Source organism: Mustela lutreola, chromosome 4, assembly GCF_030435805.1.
Source record: "Mustela lutreola isolate mMusLut2 chromosome 4, mMusLut2.pri, whole genome shotgun sequence".
Lineage (NCBI taxonomy): Eukaryota > Metazoa > Chordata > Mammalia > Carnivora > Mustelidae > Mustela > Mustela lutreola.
In genome coordinates, this window is record NC_081293.1 from 24,804,722 (window position 1) to 24,819,077 (window position 14,356).

General features: G+C 55.8%; 1 protein-coding gene and 1 long non-coding RNA gene across 3 annotated transcripts in view; one reads left to right on the forward strand and one right to left on the reverse strand.

The window, feature by feature from the left end:
• The window catches only part of COL17A1 (collagen type XVII alpha 1 chain), an 84,551-nt gene that overhangs the window by 50,641 nt on the left and 19,554 nt on the right, over positions 1-14,356 (forward strand). For both annotated transcript variants that reach the window (XM_059173274.1, XM_059173275.1), the window contains 17 exons: positions 501-644; positions 1,923-2,081; positions 2,676-2,747; positions 4,231-4,302; positions 5,043-5,111; positions 6,173-6,334; positions 6,706-6,786; positions 7,918-7,962; positions 8,867-9,046; positions 9,549-9,770; positions 10,087-10,116; positions 10,302-10,328; positions 11,703-11,729; positions 11,831-11,893; positions 12,633-12,737; positions 13,405-13,467; positions 14,069-14,104. In XM_059173274.1, the coding sequence (XP_059029257.1) occupies positions 501-644; positions 1,923-2,081; positions 2,676-2,747; positions 4,231-4,302; positions 5,043-5,111; positions 6,173-6,334; positions 6,706-6,786; positions 7,918-7,962; positions 8,867-9,046; positions 9,549-9,770; positions 10,087-10,116; positions 10,302-10,328; positions 11,703-11,729; positions 11,831-11,893; positions 12,633-12,737; positions 13,405-13,467; positions 14,069-14,104 (1,557 nt within the window). The remainder of the gene's footprint in view (positions 1-500; positions 645-1,922; positions 2,082-2,675; positions 2,748-4,230; positions 4,303-5,042; positions 5,112-6,172; positions 6,335-6,705; positions 6,787-7,917; positions 7,963-8,866; positions 9,047-9,548; positions 9,771-10,086; positions 10,117-10,301; positions 10,329-11,702; positions 11,730-11,830; positions 11,894-12,632; positions 12,738-13,404; positions 13,468-14,068; positions 14,105-14,356) is intronic.
• LOC131830729 (uncharacterized) lies at positions 968-4,387 on the reverse strand. Its single transcript, XR_009353326.1, has 4 exons — positions 4,209-4,387; positions 2,991-3,020; positions 2,658-2,856; positions 968-1,264 (listed from the first exon to the last, which is right to left on the reverse strand). It is a non-coding gene; the product is annotated as an uncharacterized LOC131830729 (long non-coding RNA).

The window sequence follows — 14,356 nt, forward strand, 5'->3', positions numbered from 1 at the left end:
ACTCCCACAAAAGCAGCATACTGTCAAGGAGTTAGGGGCCATGGGTTCCTGGTGGCCCCCCCGGGCATACAAGGTCAGCGACCCAACATGTGGGGTGTCCTGGCAGGGGATGAGCTCTTTGTTGAACAGTCTGTTTCCAGGGATCCGGTTCTCTCACTGCCCTGCACATAAATTCCCTAGTCTGGCAGTCGAGGAGGACAGTCTTCCAGCCACAGAATTCTCCCCATGGTGCCTGGTGAGGTCTAATTAGGAAATACATACTGAGGACCTCCCCGTGGAGGCACTGTATTTATGAGGCATTAATATTACAAAGTATCAGCTTAATATGTGCTATAAATTGACAAAATGTGAAAATTACAGTGCTGACCAAAAATATCCCGGCGTGTGAAGCAGATGCCATCCCCCCTCATATTCCAGATACCCTTAATGTCCTTTCCCGCTGCAGCTGGGCTGGGGAAGGAACCCTGGGCCTAACGGAAAATGTGGGTGTCACCTTACAGGGACAGAATTGGATGATGTTAAGCGTTTGCTCAAGGGGAGCCGATCAGCAAGCGTGAGCCCCACCCGGAACTCTTCCAACACCCTCCCGATCCCTAAGAAAGGCACAGTGGAGACCAAAATGGTGACAGCGAGCTCCCAGTCGGGTAAGTCCCGTGGCTCCGGCTGCCATGGAGGGAAGCGAGCCAGGTGGCAGAGTTGGCCTGGCCCAGGAGCTGAGCCACCCCAGCAGGCCTTCTGGGGGGGTGGCAAAGGCCTCACAAGGTACTGCGCCTTCGTGCTTTGTGCTGCGTGACCATGTGGGCTGCACGCTGTCTGCCCCACTGTCCCGTGAGCGTGGGGCTGGGCTCTACATCCTAGAGAGTCTCTCCTGGGACATTGTTGACCTCCCTTGGGAATGTGTTGGCCACGTTCCCCAAGTGAAGACTCCAGGGGACCCTTGTAGTGTTTCCCTTCATTTATTCAGTGACTATCCTTTGCCTCCTCTATGCCAAGTACCAGGCACTGAGGAGAAGCAGCAGAGAGAGGAGATACTTCCCCTCGTGGAGGTGGGGTGGCCTCGGGGGGAAATCAGACCGATAACCAGGAGATGGTAGTCAGATAGGAGGAGTGTTGCAGAACCCTCTGAGTTCACATGCCTACCGAGTGCCAGGCAGGTTCTGTGGGGGGGGGGGGGGGGGGGGCAGAGAGATGAATAAGCAGATCCCAGAGGGAGAGGAGGGAAGGAGCAGGTGTGCTGTGATATAGAGCTTTCGGTCTTGGACTCCTGGAAAGAAGAAAAATCCCTTGAGATAGTGACCTGTCTCTTATGTAAATATAAGACAAACGCTGGGCCAGTGTGCATGGCTGCCTGGCCGGCTCCCCCAGTATAGTGAGGAGGCAGAACTGCTTCAGATCTGCAGGAGCACCAAAGCCCCCTCCCGGGGGCAGAGTGGCCCCGGGTCTGGTGAGCACGTAGGAAAGTTGACAGGGTCTTACCAGGGAAGACTGCCCTGAGCACATATGGCCATAGACCCAGGCCTTTGCTGTCTGTGGCTGCCCTCTGCCTGGAGGTCTGTGTGGGATTTGCTGTTCCTGGGTGTCTGTGAAGGTGGAATCAGCAACAGATGGGAGAGACCATTGGTCACCAGCACCCAGGAGGTGGGGAGGGCCTCTTGGAAAAATGGCAAACCCCAGAGCAAAATTGACCTACTTCAAATTTCACCAAGAGCCAACAAGAATTTCTAACACGAGAGACCAAGTGTTCACCAGCTCCAGGGTTTCAGATGGAAGTGGGCTGGCCAGCTTCCCTGGACTGAGGGAGTTCCCAGACATGGGACCTTCCGGGCTAAACCCAGCTGGGCTACACGGGCCCGCCTGGGTTATTCCGCATGGAGCGCCGACTGGGCTCTCACGGGGATGCGGTCCTTTCTGTGTGATTCCAGTGTCCGGCACCTATGATGCCACCATCTTGGACGCCAACCTTCCCTCCCACGTGTGGTCTTCCACCTTGCCGGCGGGGTCCTCCATGGGGACCTACCACAACAACGTGACAACCCAGAGCTCATCCCTCCTCAATACCAACGCCTATTCTGCGGGATCGGGTATGTGGTACGGGGCCCTTCCCCTCCCACTGCTGGGCCCCTTGCACCTTTACTGGAGCTGAGGGACCCTCTCCGCAGCTTCCCTGAGGGGCTTTCTGTGGCCTGGCGTTCCATGATTTTCCTAGCCTAGTTCAGTCTCTGGGTATTTCTTTTGATGGGTTCCATATGAGAAAGACTGTCTAGCACAGTGTGTCAGAAAAATGTGTCCTGAGAAAGAACATGAAAACAGATCTGAGGAGCCTCGTTGCCCTCTGCATGGATAAACTGTGACCTTGAGTATGTCAGTTAACTTCTCTGGGCTTCAGATGCCTTTTCTGCAAAGTAGCGACTAACAAGAGGGGCTCTGGCTGGACCCCATGGCCACTCGAGGCCTGACCATCCGAGGACCATCCCTTGGCTAGGACCCAAGGCGCACCACAGACAAACCGGTTCTCTGCTGCAAGGCAAGAGCCCATGATTTCCTAAAACCAGAAATGTAACAAAAGCTCAAAATGCAGCCCTGCCCTTCTTTCCCTGGCTTCTGTGTGCCCTCCCCCCCACCTCCCCAGTTCTGGGCCCAATGCCCCTCTCACTGACCTTCCTCCTCCCCTGCAGTCTTCGGAGTTCCAAATAACATGGCATCCTGCTCTCCCACGCTGCACCCCGGGGTCAGCACCTGCTCCTCAGGTCAGTGCTCGCCAGCTTGCATGGCCTTTTTCAGAATGTTTGCTTAAAACATTAGGATGATCCCTCCTGCTGAGGAAAACTGGTTTCCGCAGAAATGTCCTCTACGCCCCTGAGCATGAAGACCTTCCTCAGTGTGCATGGGGACACAGACGCAGGGCCCAAGGGGTGCCCACCCGCGGTCAAAGGTGGAGCTCAGCCCCCAAGGGCAAGGCCTAAGGTGGAGAGGCCAGAGGCCTCACCTACCTGCTTGTCCTGTGCTGGTCCCTTTCTCCTCTGTGAGCAGTGGAGAGATGGAAGCAAAAGGGCCGAGTCAGTGCTCCGGACATTTTTCAGGTGGAAAGTATTGTTACGTTAGAAGGATCTTAACTTCAGATCTTTTCGTAAATACTGTAGGTCCCTGGGGGCTCAGCCAATCTTACTGCTTAGTTTCCAATGCAAACATGACCATTTTAAAGGAATACACGTTCACTCTGTTTCCACATATGTCACAACCACACGCTATACAAATGATACCGGACACATCTTGTTTCGTTTCTTTCTTTCTTTTTTTTTTTTTTTTTTTTTTTTTTAAAGGCTTCTGCCTTCCCTCTCTGTTACTGTGATTAGTAAATATAACGACGTGGGCCTCCTTCATTTAGCTGGCAGGTACGCCCACAAGTGTGAATGTAGCATTCTTGTTTCAACACTTCTGTTCCACTAGAGCCCCACCAAACCCAGAAGACACCAGGTTCATGTTTCATTCCTTCTGCCTTTGCCCTTCTGCTTTGCCAAGTCCTGACTGAGGAAGGGGGCAGATCTTAGATCCAGGATCTGTGCCCCAAACACTACAGATGATGAAATAAGAGAAGCTCTTACCCCGGGAGGATTGAGCTTCTGATCATTATTTAAAGACCAACAACCAGCCTCTGAAATCCTAATGGGAGCCAGGGGAATTTTATGTGTTTGCATCTCGAGGAGGAAGTGTTCAAGGGAAAACCAGGGGCATGCCAGGTCAGCACTCTCAGTCCCTCTGCATCTGCGTCCTATGCCCACAGTTCCCCACCGTGCCCCAGGGTGCCCCAGGATCCCCCAGCAAACATGGACTCCCTGGGATATTAAGTTGGCTCCCCACCCAATGAGGAGCCCAACAGACCTGAGCTGAGATCGAGAGTCAGACACTTAACTGGTGGGGCCACCCAGGAGTCTGGACCCCTGGGATATTTTTAAATGTCCTGAGATACAGCGACCTTATTCAGACCCCGTGAAAGTGACCACCATTCAGTCGTGTGCACTCACTACCCAGGGTAGCTCAGGACCCAGTGCTGAGAGCATTTGGCCTATGGTGGGGATGCCTGTGTCCCTCACAATGTAAGAACTGAGAATGCTGGGTAATCTGTCCCATGTGAAGGCCTTCATTGTGGAAGTGATTTGGGGGTTCTGGGGGCTGCCTCAAGCTAAGGGACCCCCTCCACCTGTACTCACCTGCCCTCCATTGCTTTCGCAGTGTTTGGCATGCAGAACAACCTGGCACCCAGCTCGTCCACCCTGTCCCACGGCACGGCCACCACCTCCACAGGTCTGTAGCCGAGGTTGGCGCTCCAGGCCCCAAGCAGGGACCCATCTCAGCAGCTGTAACTCACAGTCTTCCCTTTCAGCAGCCAAACTGGAGGGACCAAAATATGTCCAAAAATCAGTCCACCTTTCCCCACCTCTCAACCTAGAGGTGCCAACTTCTGTCACGTGCGGGCTCAGACATGAGGGAAACCACAGGGGACCCTGTGCTGTGGCATGTCCCCTGTATATCCCTGTCTCACTGCTGATTCTGATGGTCCCTGTCACTGTACATTGATCACCTGGGTGATTTTTCTGGTGTAGCCCCTGTGCAGGCCTGGGCACAGGGAGCAGAAGAGGTGTGACCCTTAACCTTTGCCCTCAGCTTGCTTACTGTTTACTTGGAGTAGAGAGTCTAATACATGTGAAACAACTGGGCATCCTGTAAGACAACATGCATCCAGGTATGCAGAGCAGGTGTTAAGGTTATAGGTGTTCTGAGGGGAAGGAATCCTAGCAGAACTTCATGGAGGAGGAGGAATCTTGGAACAGACCTAAAAGGATGAGGATTAGGGAAAGTTCATCTAAATTCCCTGCCGCCCCTGTGGCTGGAGTTGTCTTCCTTATTATTGTTCATTTTATTTATTCTGTGTTCTCCTCACCTGGGGAGGCTGCCAAGCTGCTAGGGCTGATCAGACTACTTCTGAGCCTCAAGGAGTCACCCTCCCACACTGGCCTGCTCACTCCGTGGTTCCTTTCTTGCAGCGTACGGTGTGAAGAAGAACCTGCCCCAGAGCCCTGGTGTTGTGAGCACTGGTGTGTCCACCTCTGCGGGTGAGCATGATCTCTGTCTGCTGAGGGCAGCTTGTGCAGGTGGAGAAGTGCTCCGTGGAGACCCCTGCTATATGAGAGGAAAGAGAACCCACTGCTGGTCCGAGGTCTGCAAACACGACTCCCCCTGAGGCCTCCCGGTTGCCATGACAGAACAGAGGCAGCTGTGCCCCAGCCCTACCTTGGCCTTCCCGTCCAAGGGGTGGGGCAGGGAGCTCCATCCTCCACACCTGCCTAGGGTCAGGCATTTGTGCCCCAGTCCCCACCCACGTCTGCAAGCCCCCAGCCTGCTCCTGTTGTATGTTCCCCATTGTAAGAACCAGGGAGCCCATCAGGAGCTCCGCACACATTTCCATTACGATCTTCCTCAGCTTGGGCTCCCTGCAGCTGGTGGGTTCTTTGCTCGACTGATCTGATCCCCTTGCTTCCTTCCATTCAACAATTGGTTGATTCAAAAAAGACTGAGCACCTGCTTTGTAGGAGACGCTATTCTCCGGGACTGAGCAGAGCCGTGAGCAAGGCAGACTAGATTCCCACCCTCACCAGGCTGACCACCCAGTGGAGGAGGCTGATAGACCAGGAGACCAAGTACAGGAGAGGATGAGAGAAAATAACCCCCACCGGAAGAAATAGGTGGCTCGCTAGAGACAGGAGTGTATGCACGTTAGAGCGGGTGGTCAGGAAGAGCTCCTGCCAACCCAGGACGGGAACCCTGGAGGCTGAAGGCTAGACGTGAACCGGCCACATTAATTAAAGAAGTGCCTGAGAGACCAGGGGACTGTGGCCCTTTCACTAAAGATCCTGTAACATCCAGGTGGGGAGGTGGCATTAGAGGTCAGCCGCCCAGCATTTCTGGCATTGACCTCTGATGGCCAGGCCCAGCCGGGCAGGGGAGGTGCTTTGGGTCCCCAGTAGGGTCTTCATGACCGCTGTTGGCGAGAACAGGCCTTTGGGCAAACCCGCTGATCCCTCTCTTTCCCTCCCTCCCCGCTCCTCTTGTCCTCTTGCTTCCTCTTCTCGTTTCTTCTCTCTCCCTTGTCCTCGCTGGCTCCTCTCCTTTCCAGCCTGCACCACAAATGTCCAGAGTGATGATGTCCTGCACAAGGACTGTAAATTCCTGATTCTGGAGAAAGACAACACGCCAGCCAAGAAGGAGATGGAGCTGCTGATCATGACCAAGGACAGCGGGAAGGTCTTCACTGCCTCCCCAGCCAGCATCGCTGCAAGTAGGAGGGGGCCCACTCTAGGCAGGTTTCCCAAGAAAGGCAGACCCTGTAGGAGACCGAATGTCCCCGCAAGGTGGCTGGAGACATTTTAATAAGAAAACCCCAGTCACCCCATTCAAATGAAAAATGCCTGCCTGAAGAGGGTGTTCCAGGGTCTGCCTTGAATATAGATTAACATTCAGGAAAGTTCTGGTAAAATACTCCCTGAGGGGTCTTTGGGCAACAGGAAGCCTAAGCACACACACAGATGCGGGAGATGAACTCAGGGAAGCTGGGCCCTCTTCCTACCCCGGTGTCCACCCAGGAGTGGCTCTGGGGTGGGTGGGGCAGGAGCACAGAATACCCTGGGTGATCCTGGGTGGTGTTCACAGCGTCTTTTTCAGATGACACCCTCAAGAAAGAGAAGCAAGCTGCCTACACGGCTGACACCTGCCTGGTATCAGAAGCTAATGGTGAGAGGAAATCGGAGACTGTCCCTCTGACTTTTACCTGTCTGCCTCTCATTTATTTATCCTCTGAGACCTCGCTGCTCAGAATGCAGCCTCTGGCCCATCAGGACGGGCGCCACCCAGGAACCTGTTGGAAATGCAGAGTGCCGGGCTCTGGCCCAGACCTGCTGAATCAGAGGCTGTATTCCTGCAAACTCTGCAGTGGTCTCGGGCCGTGTGTGCATGTGCATGTGTATGTGCGCACACACGCATGTGACTACAGCAGACGCCTTCCCAGGGTGCGTCTGCCGTCTCTGGCAGGATTGTTTTTCTCTGCTTATTCCCTATCCCATAATTTTCAGAACTACTAGAAAATGCTTCGCAAAGCACTTGCTACGTTTATTATTTTTTTTTCTTTCCAAATACTTGGGTTCTCTCCCAGCTAGCTGCATTTCTCTGCGTGCGCTGGGCCCTGTAGACTATCCCCAGATCACTGACTACAGGGAGGTCAGTAAAGAAAGAGGAGAGTTGGGCCGTAGAACATCTTTTCAAAATGCACATTCAATCCATTACAGTCTTTAGCAGGCCCTACTCTAAGGAAATGCTCACTTTGAAGACTTACATTTTAGGGTGGAAATGGGGCTGTGGAGCTAAAAGAGGCTTTGCAGAAGCTGAAGAAAGCTGTAAACAGTTTTCCCAAAAAACTTCACATGTGCTCACAAGCATTCCGTGGTTGGATAGCAGGAGGAGCTCCCGCACTAGCCCTCCAGCCCCCTGCCCCAGGTGAAGAAAGTGTTCCGAGTCCCTGAACCAAGAAATCAAGAGTCCTTTCTCACAAGCACCTTGATCGTTTGGATGCGAATGTTGCCCCTAATGTAGAACCCCAAAAGTGTCTTGGCTTGAAAGATTTAAGGTCACAAGAAGGTTGAGACCCTGCTTTTCCCACCAACCATTAATGGCTTGTCAAGCCATGTGTTTCTCGATGGAATTGTTGCGAACACGTTATCAACAAGGCTTGCGTGAGTGAGTGTCCCTGCTGCTGGGATGGCATCGTTCCTTCAGGTTCTGCCCACAGTCAGCTCACGGGCTGTCCTGTGGGCTCCTGCAGTTCCAAAGCTCAGGTCCAAACCTGTGTTCTTGGGGTTTGCCTTCCAGGAGACGTGAAGACTGTGTCCACCAAGGGCAAAGCCGCCTCCGCAGGTGGGTGACAACAGCGGGTCCTGCGGGGACAGGAGCTGATGGGGCTGGTGGTAATGAACGGAGGGATGACTGCCCCCTCACATACAGCTGGGGCACACGGGAGCCGCACCTCTAAATCATTCTGGAAGGTGGCAGGGTAGAGGACGGCAGGGCCACAGGCTGGGGTCTAGAGCAGGGCTGCAGCAGGAGGCCCCGCGTGTGCCCTTGGGCACTGCCGCCCAGAGTCCAGGGTGTCTCAGCAGGCCAGCAGCCAGAAGCCCCGACCTGGGCCTCGAGGGCCACGGAGACCACTTGCACACCTCCGCCCTTTCATTGGCTCACTTGCTTCCACAGTTTTGAGAGAGAAGCAGGTCAAGGGTTATCAGCCTATTTTAGACACTAAAAACCCTTTCCACTAAAAACAAAACCCACAAAACTTCCTGGCCACCCTGAGTTTAATTCCAGGCACAGCAGGGATTATGAAGAAGGAGCCGTGGGAACAGAGATGGGGAGATGGGAAGGCTTTGGGTTTGGCCATAATCAAATGCAGGAGGTGGTAGGAAATCCGGGGTCATCATCAGGATTTTTAAACTTTGTGCCCTGTCCTGTGCTAACTACCTTAAGTACCTTATCTCCTTCATCCAACAACCATCCTAAGAAGGAGGCAAGCTCTTAACCCCGTTTTATAAGAAAGGAAACCGAGGTGCAGGGACCCCCCTCTGGTCTGCACAGCCAGGCTGGTCGGGTGCGTGCTCTTCACCAGCCGGGGCCTGTGTTCCATCCTTGAGCCCGGCTTCTCCTTTAGGGCCTTGCAGCCCCGACCAGCATTGGCTCAGCCCTAGGAAGTCTCCAAAACCTAGAGAATTCGGAGGGAAGAGGGTACGAGTCTACTGCATTCACCTTACCCTTCCTTTGTCTTCCACAGATATGCACAACTACAACCACCGCGTGGGTGGTGGGGGCGGCGGGGGCGGTGGGGGCCCGTGGGGTGCGGCGCCCGCCTGGTGCCCCTGCGGTTCCTGCTGCAGCTGGTGGAAGTGGCTGCTGGGCCTGTTGCTCACCTGGCTGCTGCTCCTGGGGCTGCTCTTCGGCCTCATCGCTCTGGGTACGTGCCTGTAGGGGGCCCCCCTGCCCGTGCGGAGGGCGGGAGTTTGCAGTTCCCGGGTGTGGAGGGTAGAGGGACTGGAGAGGATGGGTGTGGACCCCCCATTACTGTGGATGAGCAGATGGGGCTCTGGGCCCCTGGGGTCCCGGCGTGGCTCCGCGGAACAGCCTGTGAAGCAAGCACAGGGCGGCTCTTAGGAACCAGGCCAGGCCTTCCCGGAGCCGCTTTGCACCTTCTGCCCACCCTGCGTGGGCCTCTGTGTGGCCCCTGCCCCCACCCCCAGGGAGGAGGAGGGGGAGGATGAGGAGGAGGAGGAGGAGGGCCCTCACCACAGCCACAGCACAGGACAAGGCCGACCCCCCAGTGCCATGTCACGTGCACCCCCCCACACCCCTGTTCATCACGACAGGTGCCCTGTGTGTAGGGGTTGTAGCACGATGTCCCTAGAGCTCCAGTTCGGGCCGCATGGAGGCCCCCTGACAGCCTGTCTCCCCTGTCGCAGCTGAGGAGGTGCGGGCGTTGAAGGCTCGTGTGGCCGCACTGGAGCAGGGCCGGGGCGACGTCCTGCTCTACGACCAGAAGATGGATCGCGCCAGTAAGGACCGGCTGCTGGGCACCGCCCCCCGCGTGGGAGCAGATGCCGGGGGTCTGGGGCTTGATCACCACAGTCAGGAGGTGCTCTGGCTGTTCGTGAGGGACAAGCTGAAGGCTGAGCAGGAAAGCGGTGAGCATCCTTGTTCCCCCCGTTTGCTCCTGCGGGCGGTGAGGTAGAGCCTGGGACCTGGGGGCTGGGTCCCGGGGGAGGGGGGCTGGGTCCCAGGGGGAGGGGGACTGGCCTTGCCATCCTATCTGACTGCTGGGAACGTCGGCCTGGAGGCCCAGTGAGGAGACTGCCCCAGGTCACACAGCCCGCACCCCTTAGAGTCTGGGTGCTAGTTCCCACCACAGTCCACCTGGTGTGTGTCTGTGTGTCCGTGTGTGTGCGTGTGTGTGACACACGCGGGATGTGCCACTAACTCCAGGCGTACCTTCCCTTGTAGGAAATCTCCGAGGAAGCCCCGGCCCGAAAGGTACTAGGTAGACTGGGCCTTGACCCTGGTCTCTTTTCCTGCCCTTGGACAGGGGTTTCTGGTTGGAAATTTTCCAGACTGCGGGATGAGTAGTAGAAAGATCTTGTGGCGTCTGTCGGGAGGGCGGAGAACAGCCCTCGGGTTCTCATCCCATCTCATACTCTTCGTTATCTGTCTGATTTCAGGTGACATGGGAAGTCAAGGCCCTAAAGGTAAATCAAATGTGGCGCTTTTGACCCGGAATGTTAGTAAGGGCCGGTTTAAGGCAGTCAGCCAGGCTCTGGCTCCCGCACCTCGTCTTCCTGGCCAACTCTCCTCATGTCAGACTGCAGACCCTTGGGCTTTTGGGGGTTTAGTGACAGAGCAGGGCTCTGTGTCTCTGGGGCATCACTGTTCTTCATCCCTCCTCAGGGTTCTCGGAACTCCCCCCACAAGGACTCTGAATGTATCAAGGGCCTGCGTCTCCCTCAGCTCCAAAGGGCAGCTCAAGGGCCTGGAACTGTCCATAATCCTTAGGGAGATTTCTAGAAATACAGATTCCTGGGCCCTGCCAGGAATCAGATCCTGTGGAACTGGATCTCCTCCCTCCTCCCCGCAAGTTAATTCTGATGACCCAGGTCGGGCAGCCAGCTCCCAGGGGTCTTCGTGGGGGAGGCTGGAAGTGACTCCCAGCAATCAGAAAGGGGGGTCCTGTGGGGGAATCCAGCAGGGGCAACACCACCCGACTTCGGGGAAAGGGCAGTGTGTAGCAAGGAGGCGGGACATACTCCCAGGAAAGGGGCCCCCACCGTCTTAGTTGGGGAACAGTTGTGGGCTAACTTGTGTGACACACATTCATCTGCCATAGGAAATGTATCTATTTCTTCAGAAAAGTGGTTGACAATCAGTGGGACAGGCCCGTGGGTGGAAGAGGTTTCCAAACCCAATGACCGCAGCAGCACCCCTTGATCTAACAGAGTGGGGTTCGTAAGCTTCAGTGTGTAGGAGAGAGAAGTGCCAGCAGAGGCCGGGCCCCGCCCCCAGAACCTGGGATCCGGCAGGTGTGGGTGGCGCTGGGAGTCCAGGGTCTTGTTCACCCAGGTGGTTCTGAGGCCAGGGGAGCATGGTCCATTCTGAGAACCACTGTTCAAGGTGACGGGGCGGCCCTCCGTCCCCAGCTTTACCTCCTCCTGGAGAGAGTCCAGTGCAGGAATGGGCTTTCCTCCATCCGATGGCTTCCATTTCCCTTCCGGACCCCCACGCTCCCCACCCCTTACCTGGGTCACTGCACAAGCTCCCTTCTGGAAGGCTCCAGCTTGCAGGCCACACACTGCTCCTGAGCATGCTGGGTGTGAGGACAGCTGGTTCTGGAGTCCCCGACTCTCCAGTTCCCATGAAATACAAGATGTCACATTTGAATTTCAGAGAAATCATTGTCACTATGTCGCAAATATCGCGTTGAATATACTTGGGCTACAAACATACTTAGTGTTTATCTGTGTCCCGTATATTTACTAAATTTGGCAAACTAACTAGTTCTACCAGTGTCTCTTTGAGGTAGTGAGCACAGGTCCTCTGACTTCTCACTTTTCTTTCTGTCCCCACAGGCGACCGAGGGCTCCCTGGGACTCCAGGTGCGTAACCTCTGATGGCGTGGCCGGTGTCGTGGGCGGCTCAGCCCTGGCTTCTGGTTCTAGGGGGAAAACAGGGCTGAGGTAGTTTTGTATTTCCACAGGCCTCCCTGGGCTCCTGGGCCATCCGGGTCCAGAAGGACCAAAGGGACAAAAAGGCAGTGTGGGTAAGAACCTCTGCCCATTCTTTGGTTTCCTTATTCATTCGTTGATTCAGTAGCTGTTTATTAAGTGTCTGCCGTGTGCCAGGCCACGTTTTAGGAGCTGCTCATCTTTGGGTTGGGGAGAAAGTCTGCAGACCTGACAAATAAGTGAAGTACGGAGCAGGGTTGGGCATGGATCATGGATCGTGAAATGGGGGAAGACAGAGCCAGACAGGGCCCTGGGAGCGCCAAGGGGGTAAATTTAAATAAGGTTGTAGAGAAGGCCTCACTGAGATGCAGGTGCCCTTTGAACAGACCTGAGCAGACTGGAAGGGGGTGAGGTAGCTGGGGTGAGGAGTTGGGGGAAACACTGCCCCGTGCCTTGGGGCAAGAGTGTGCCATGGTCAAGGAGTGGGGGGGGGGGGGCAGGGGGAGGAGGGAGACCTGGCTGGAGCCCACCAGAAGACTAAGGGTCCGGGCGGAGGCAGGGTGGGGCCTGGGAGGATGTGGTAACACTGAGCTTTTCTTCCCCGTGAGTTACAAAGCCATCTGCAAGTTTGGGGCAGAAGTGGCTTGTGATCCACTTGGATTTTCTAAGGGTCCCTCTAGCTTCTGGGTTGAGCCTGGGCTGCAGGGGTAAGGGGAGAAGCCGGGAGAGCAGGGTGGAGGCTCCAGGCAGGTGTTCTGCCGGCGAGATGCTGCCGCTGGAGCTCTGAGCCATGGCACTGGACCCGAACTCTGAGATGGCTGGTCCTTTCTTTAGGAGAGCCAGGCATGGAGGGACCCATGGGCCAGAGAGGGCGAGAAGGCCCCATGGGACCTCGTGGTGAACCAGGGCCTCCTGGGTTTGGAGAGAAAGGTGACAGAGGTAAGAGGCTCTTCCTTCCTCCTTCCTTTCATTCGCTTTTGCTGAGCACCTACCTCAAGCCAGGCTCTGTGCCAGGCCCTGCTAAAACTGTGCTCTCATGGGGGAGGTGGGCCAAGCTGTGCATTCGGGTTGAAGCTAAGAACCTGCAGGGCACAGAATCCACAAAGAACACGGTCACGGGGAGAAGCAGAGTCATGGCTGAGGTGAAGGGCTCTGGGCAGAGCAGGGCCTGGATGAAGGCAGGCTAGGGTGTAAGTCCTTAAGCCTCCTGTGGCTAGAACTGGGCAGGGAAGGAGACCCAGGCCCAGCCCTGGGGGAGGTGGGGAAGATTTTACATTAGATTCCTAACCACGAGTCTGCTTTGGTCAGGGGAAACCAAGCACAGACACCAGAAACGCTCAAAACGCCAAAAGAGCATGAGCAAGAATCTTTAGTTTTAGTTCGACTTTCCCTTAAAAGTGTTATTCAACCGGGCAACAATTAGCGCACACCCGCTGGGTGCCAGACCTCGTGCAACGTGAATAAAGGCTCTGGGGGCAGAAACTGAAGGTGTTTTGCAGATTCATGGTCTCAAGGAGGTATCTGATGGATCAGAGGCCACGAGCAGCCTGGGAACTGTCCCCCCACAAATGACACCAAACTGAGGGGCGTCTCCTTTCTCCCCCAGGGGCTGCTGGTGAACCTGGTGTTCAGGGCCCACCTGGCGTCCCAGGTTCTGTGGGTCCCAAAGGTAAGTCAGGTGCGAGGATGGTGCCCAGATTTGCCACGTCCAGGACCAGGATAGATTACAGAGGTCCAGGCACGGGGATGCTGGCAGCCAGAACCTGTTGCCCCGGGCCTGCACTAGGACAGTGGGCCCAAAGAGTGTCCCCCTGAAAAAGTCTCTGGGGGTCAGGACTGGGGTTGTATTTTTGGCTCCATGGAAATTTGGGACCATATTTCCCTCTCTCTCCAGTGGCCCCGTTACGTGGCCCCTAACTGGGTGGGGCCAAGAAGTCCACAGTCAGACAAGTTCCACACCTGACTGTGCCCAGACACACTTGTTCCGAAGCAACATGTGTGGACAACTCAGGGCGAACGGGGCCTTCTGAGTGTGACGCCCATGTGGCCAACTGTCCTCCGTACTGCTGCCCGGGCCCAGACGTTTTGCTCTGACCGGTCCCACCAACTGCAGCTGCCTCCCTAAGGAGAGCTTTGCACTTGGGTCACCCTCAGACCCACTGACGTGGGGTCACCTGGGAGTGAGCACCCCCCCCCCCACCCTTCACCGTGGGGTCGGACCTCCCTGGCCTGTGCCTTGTCCCTGATGGTGGCTGTCTTGCCCTTCTCAGGTTCCAGCGGTTCTCCTGGCCCACGGGGTGTCCCAGGTCAGTGTGCTGTTTATATAAATAGATGCTCTTTCTGGGGAAAGGAAAGGGATGCCTAAGGGAAAAACCTTTTTTAGAGCAAAAGAGGTAGTTATAAAGTGAGCCTTCAGGAGACCTGTCTGTACGTGCATCCCCTGAAGCTGAGGTCCGGCTGCCAGTGGTTCCAGTGAGATCCGGTCCGACCCGGCTCCAGCAGCAGGCAGTCCCCGCCTGTCGCTCCCGAGCAGAGTCCCTGCACCTCCTCCCTGGGGT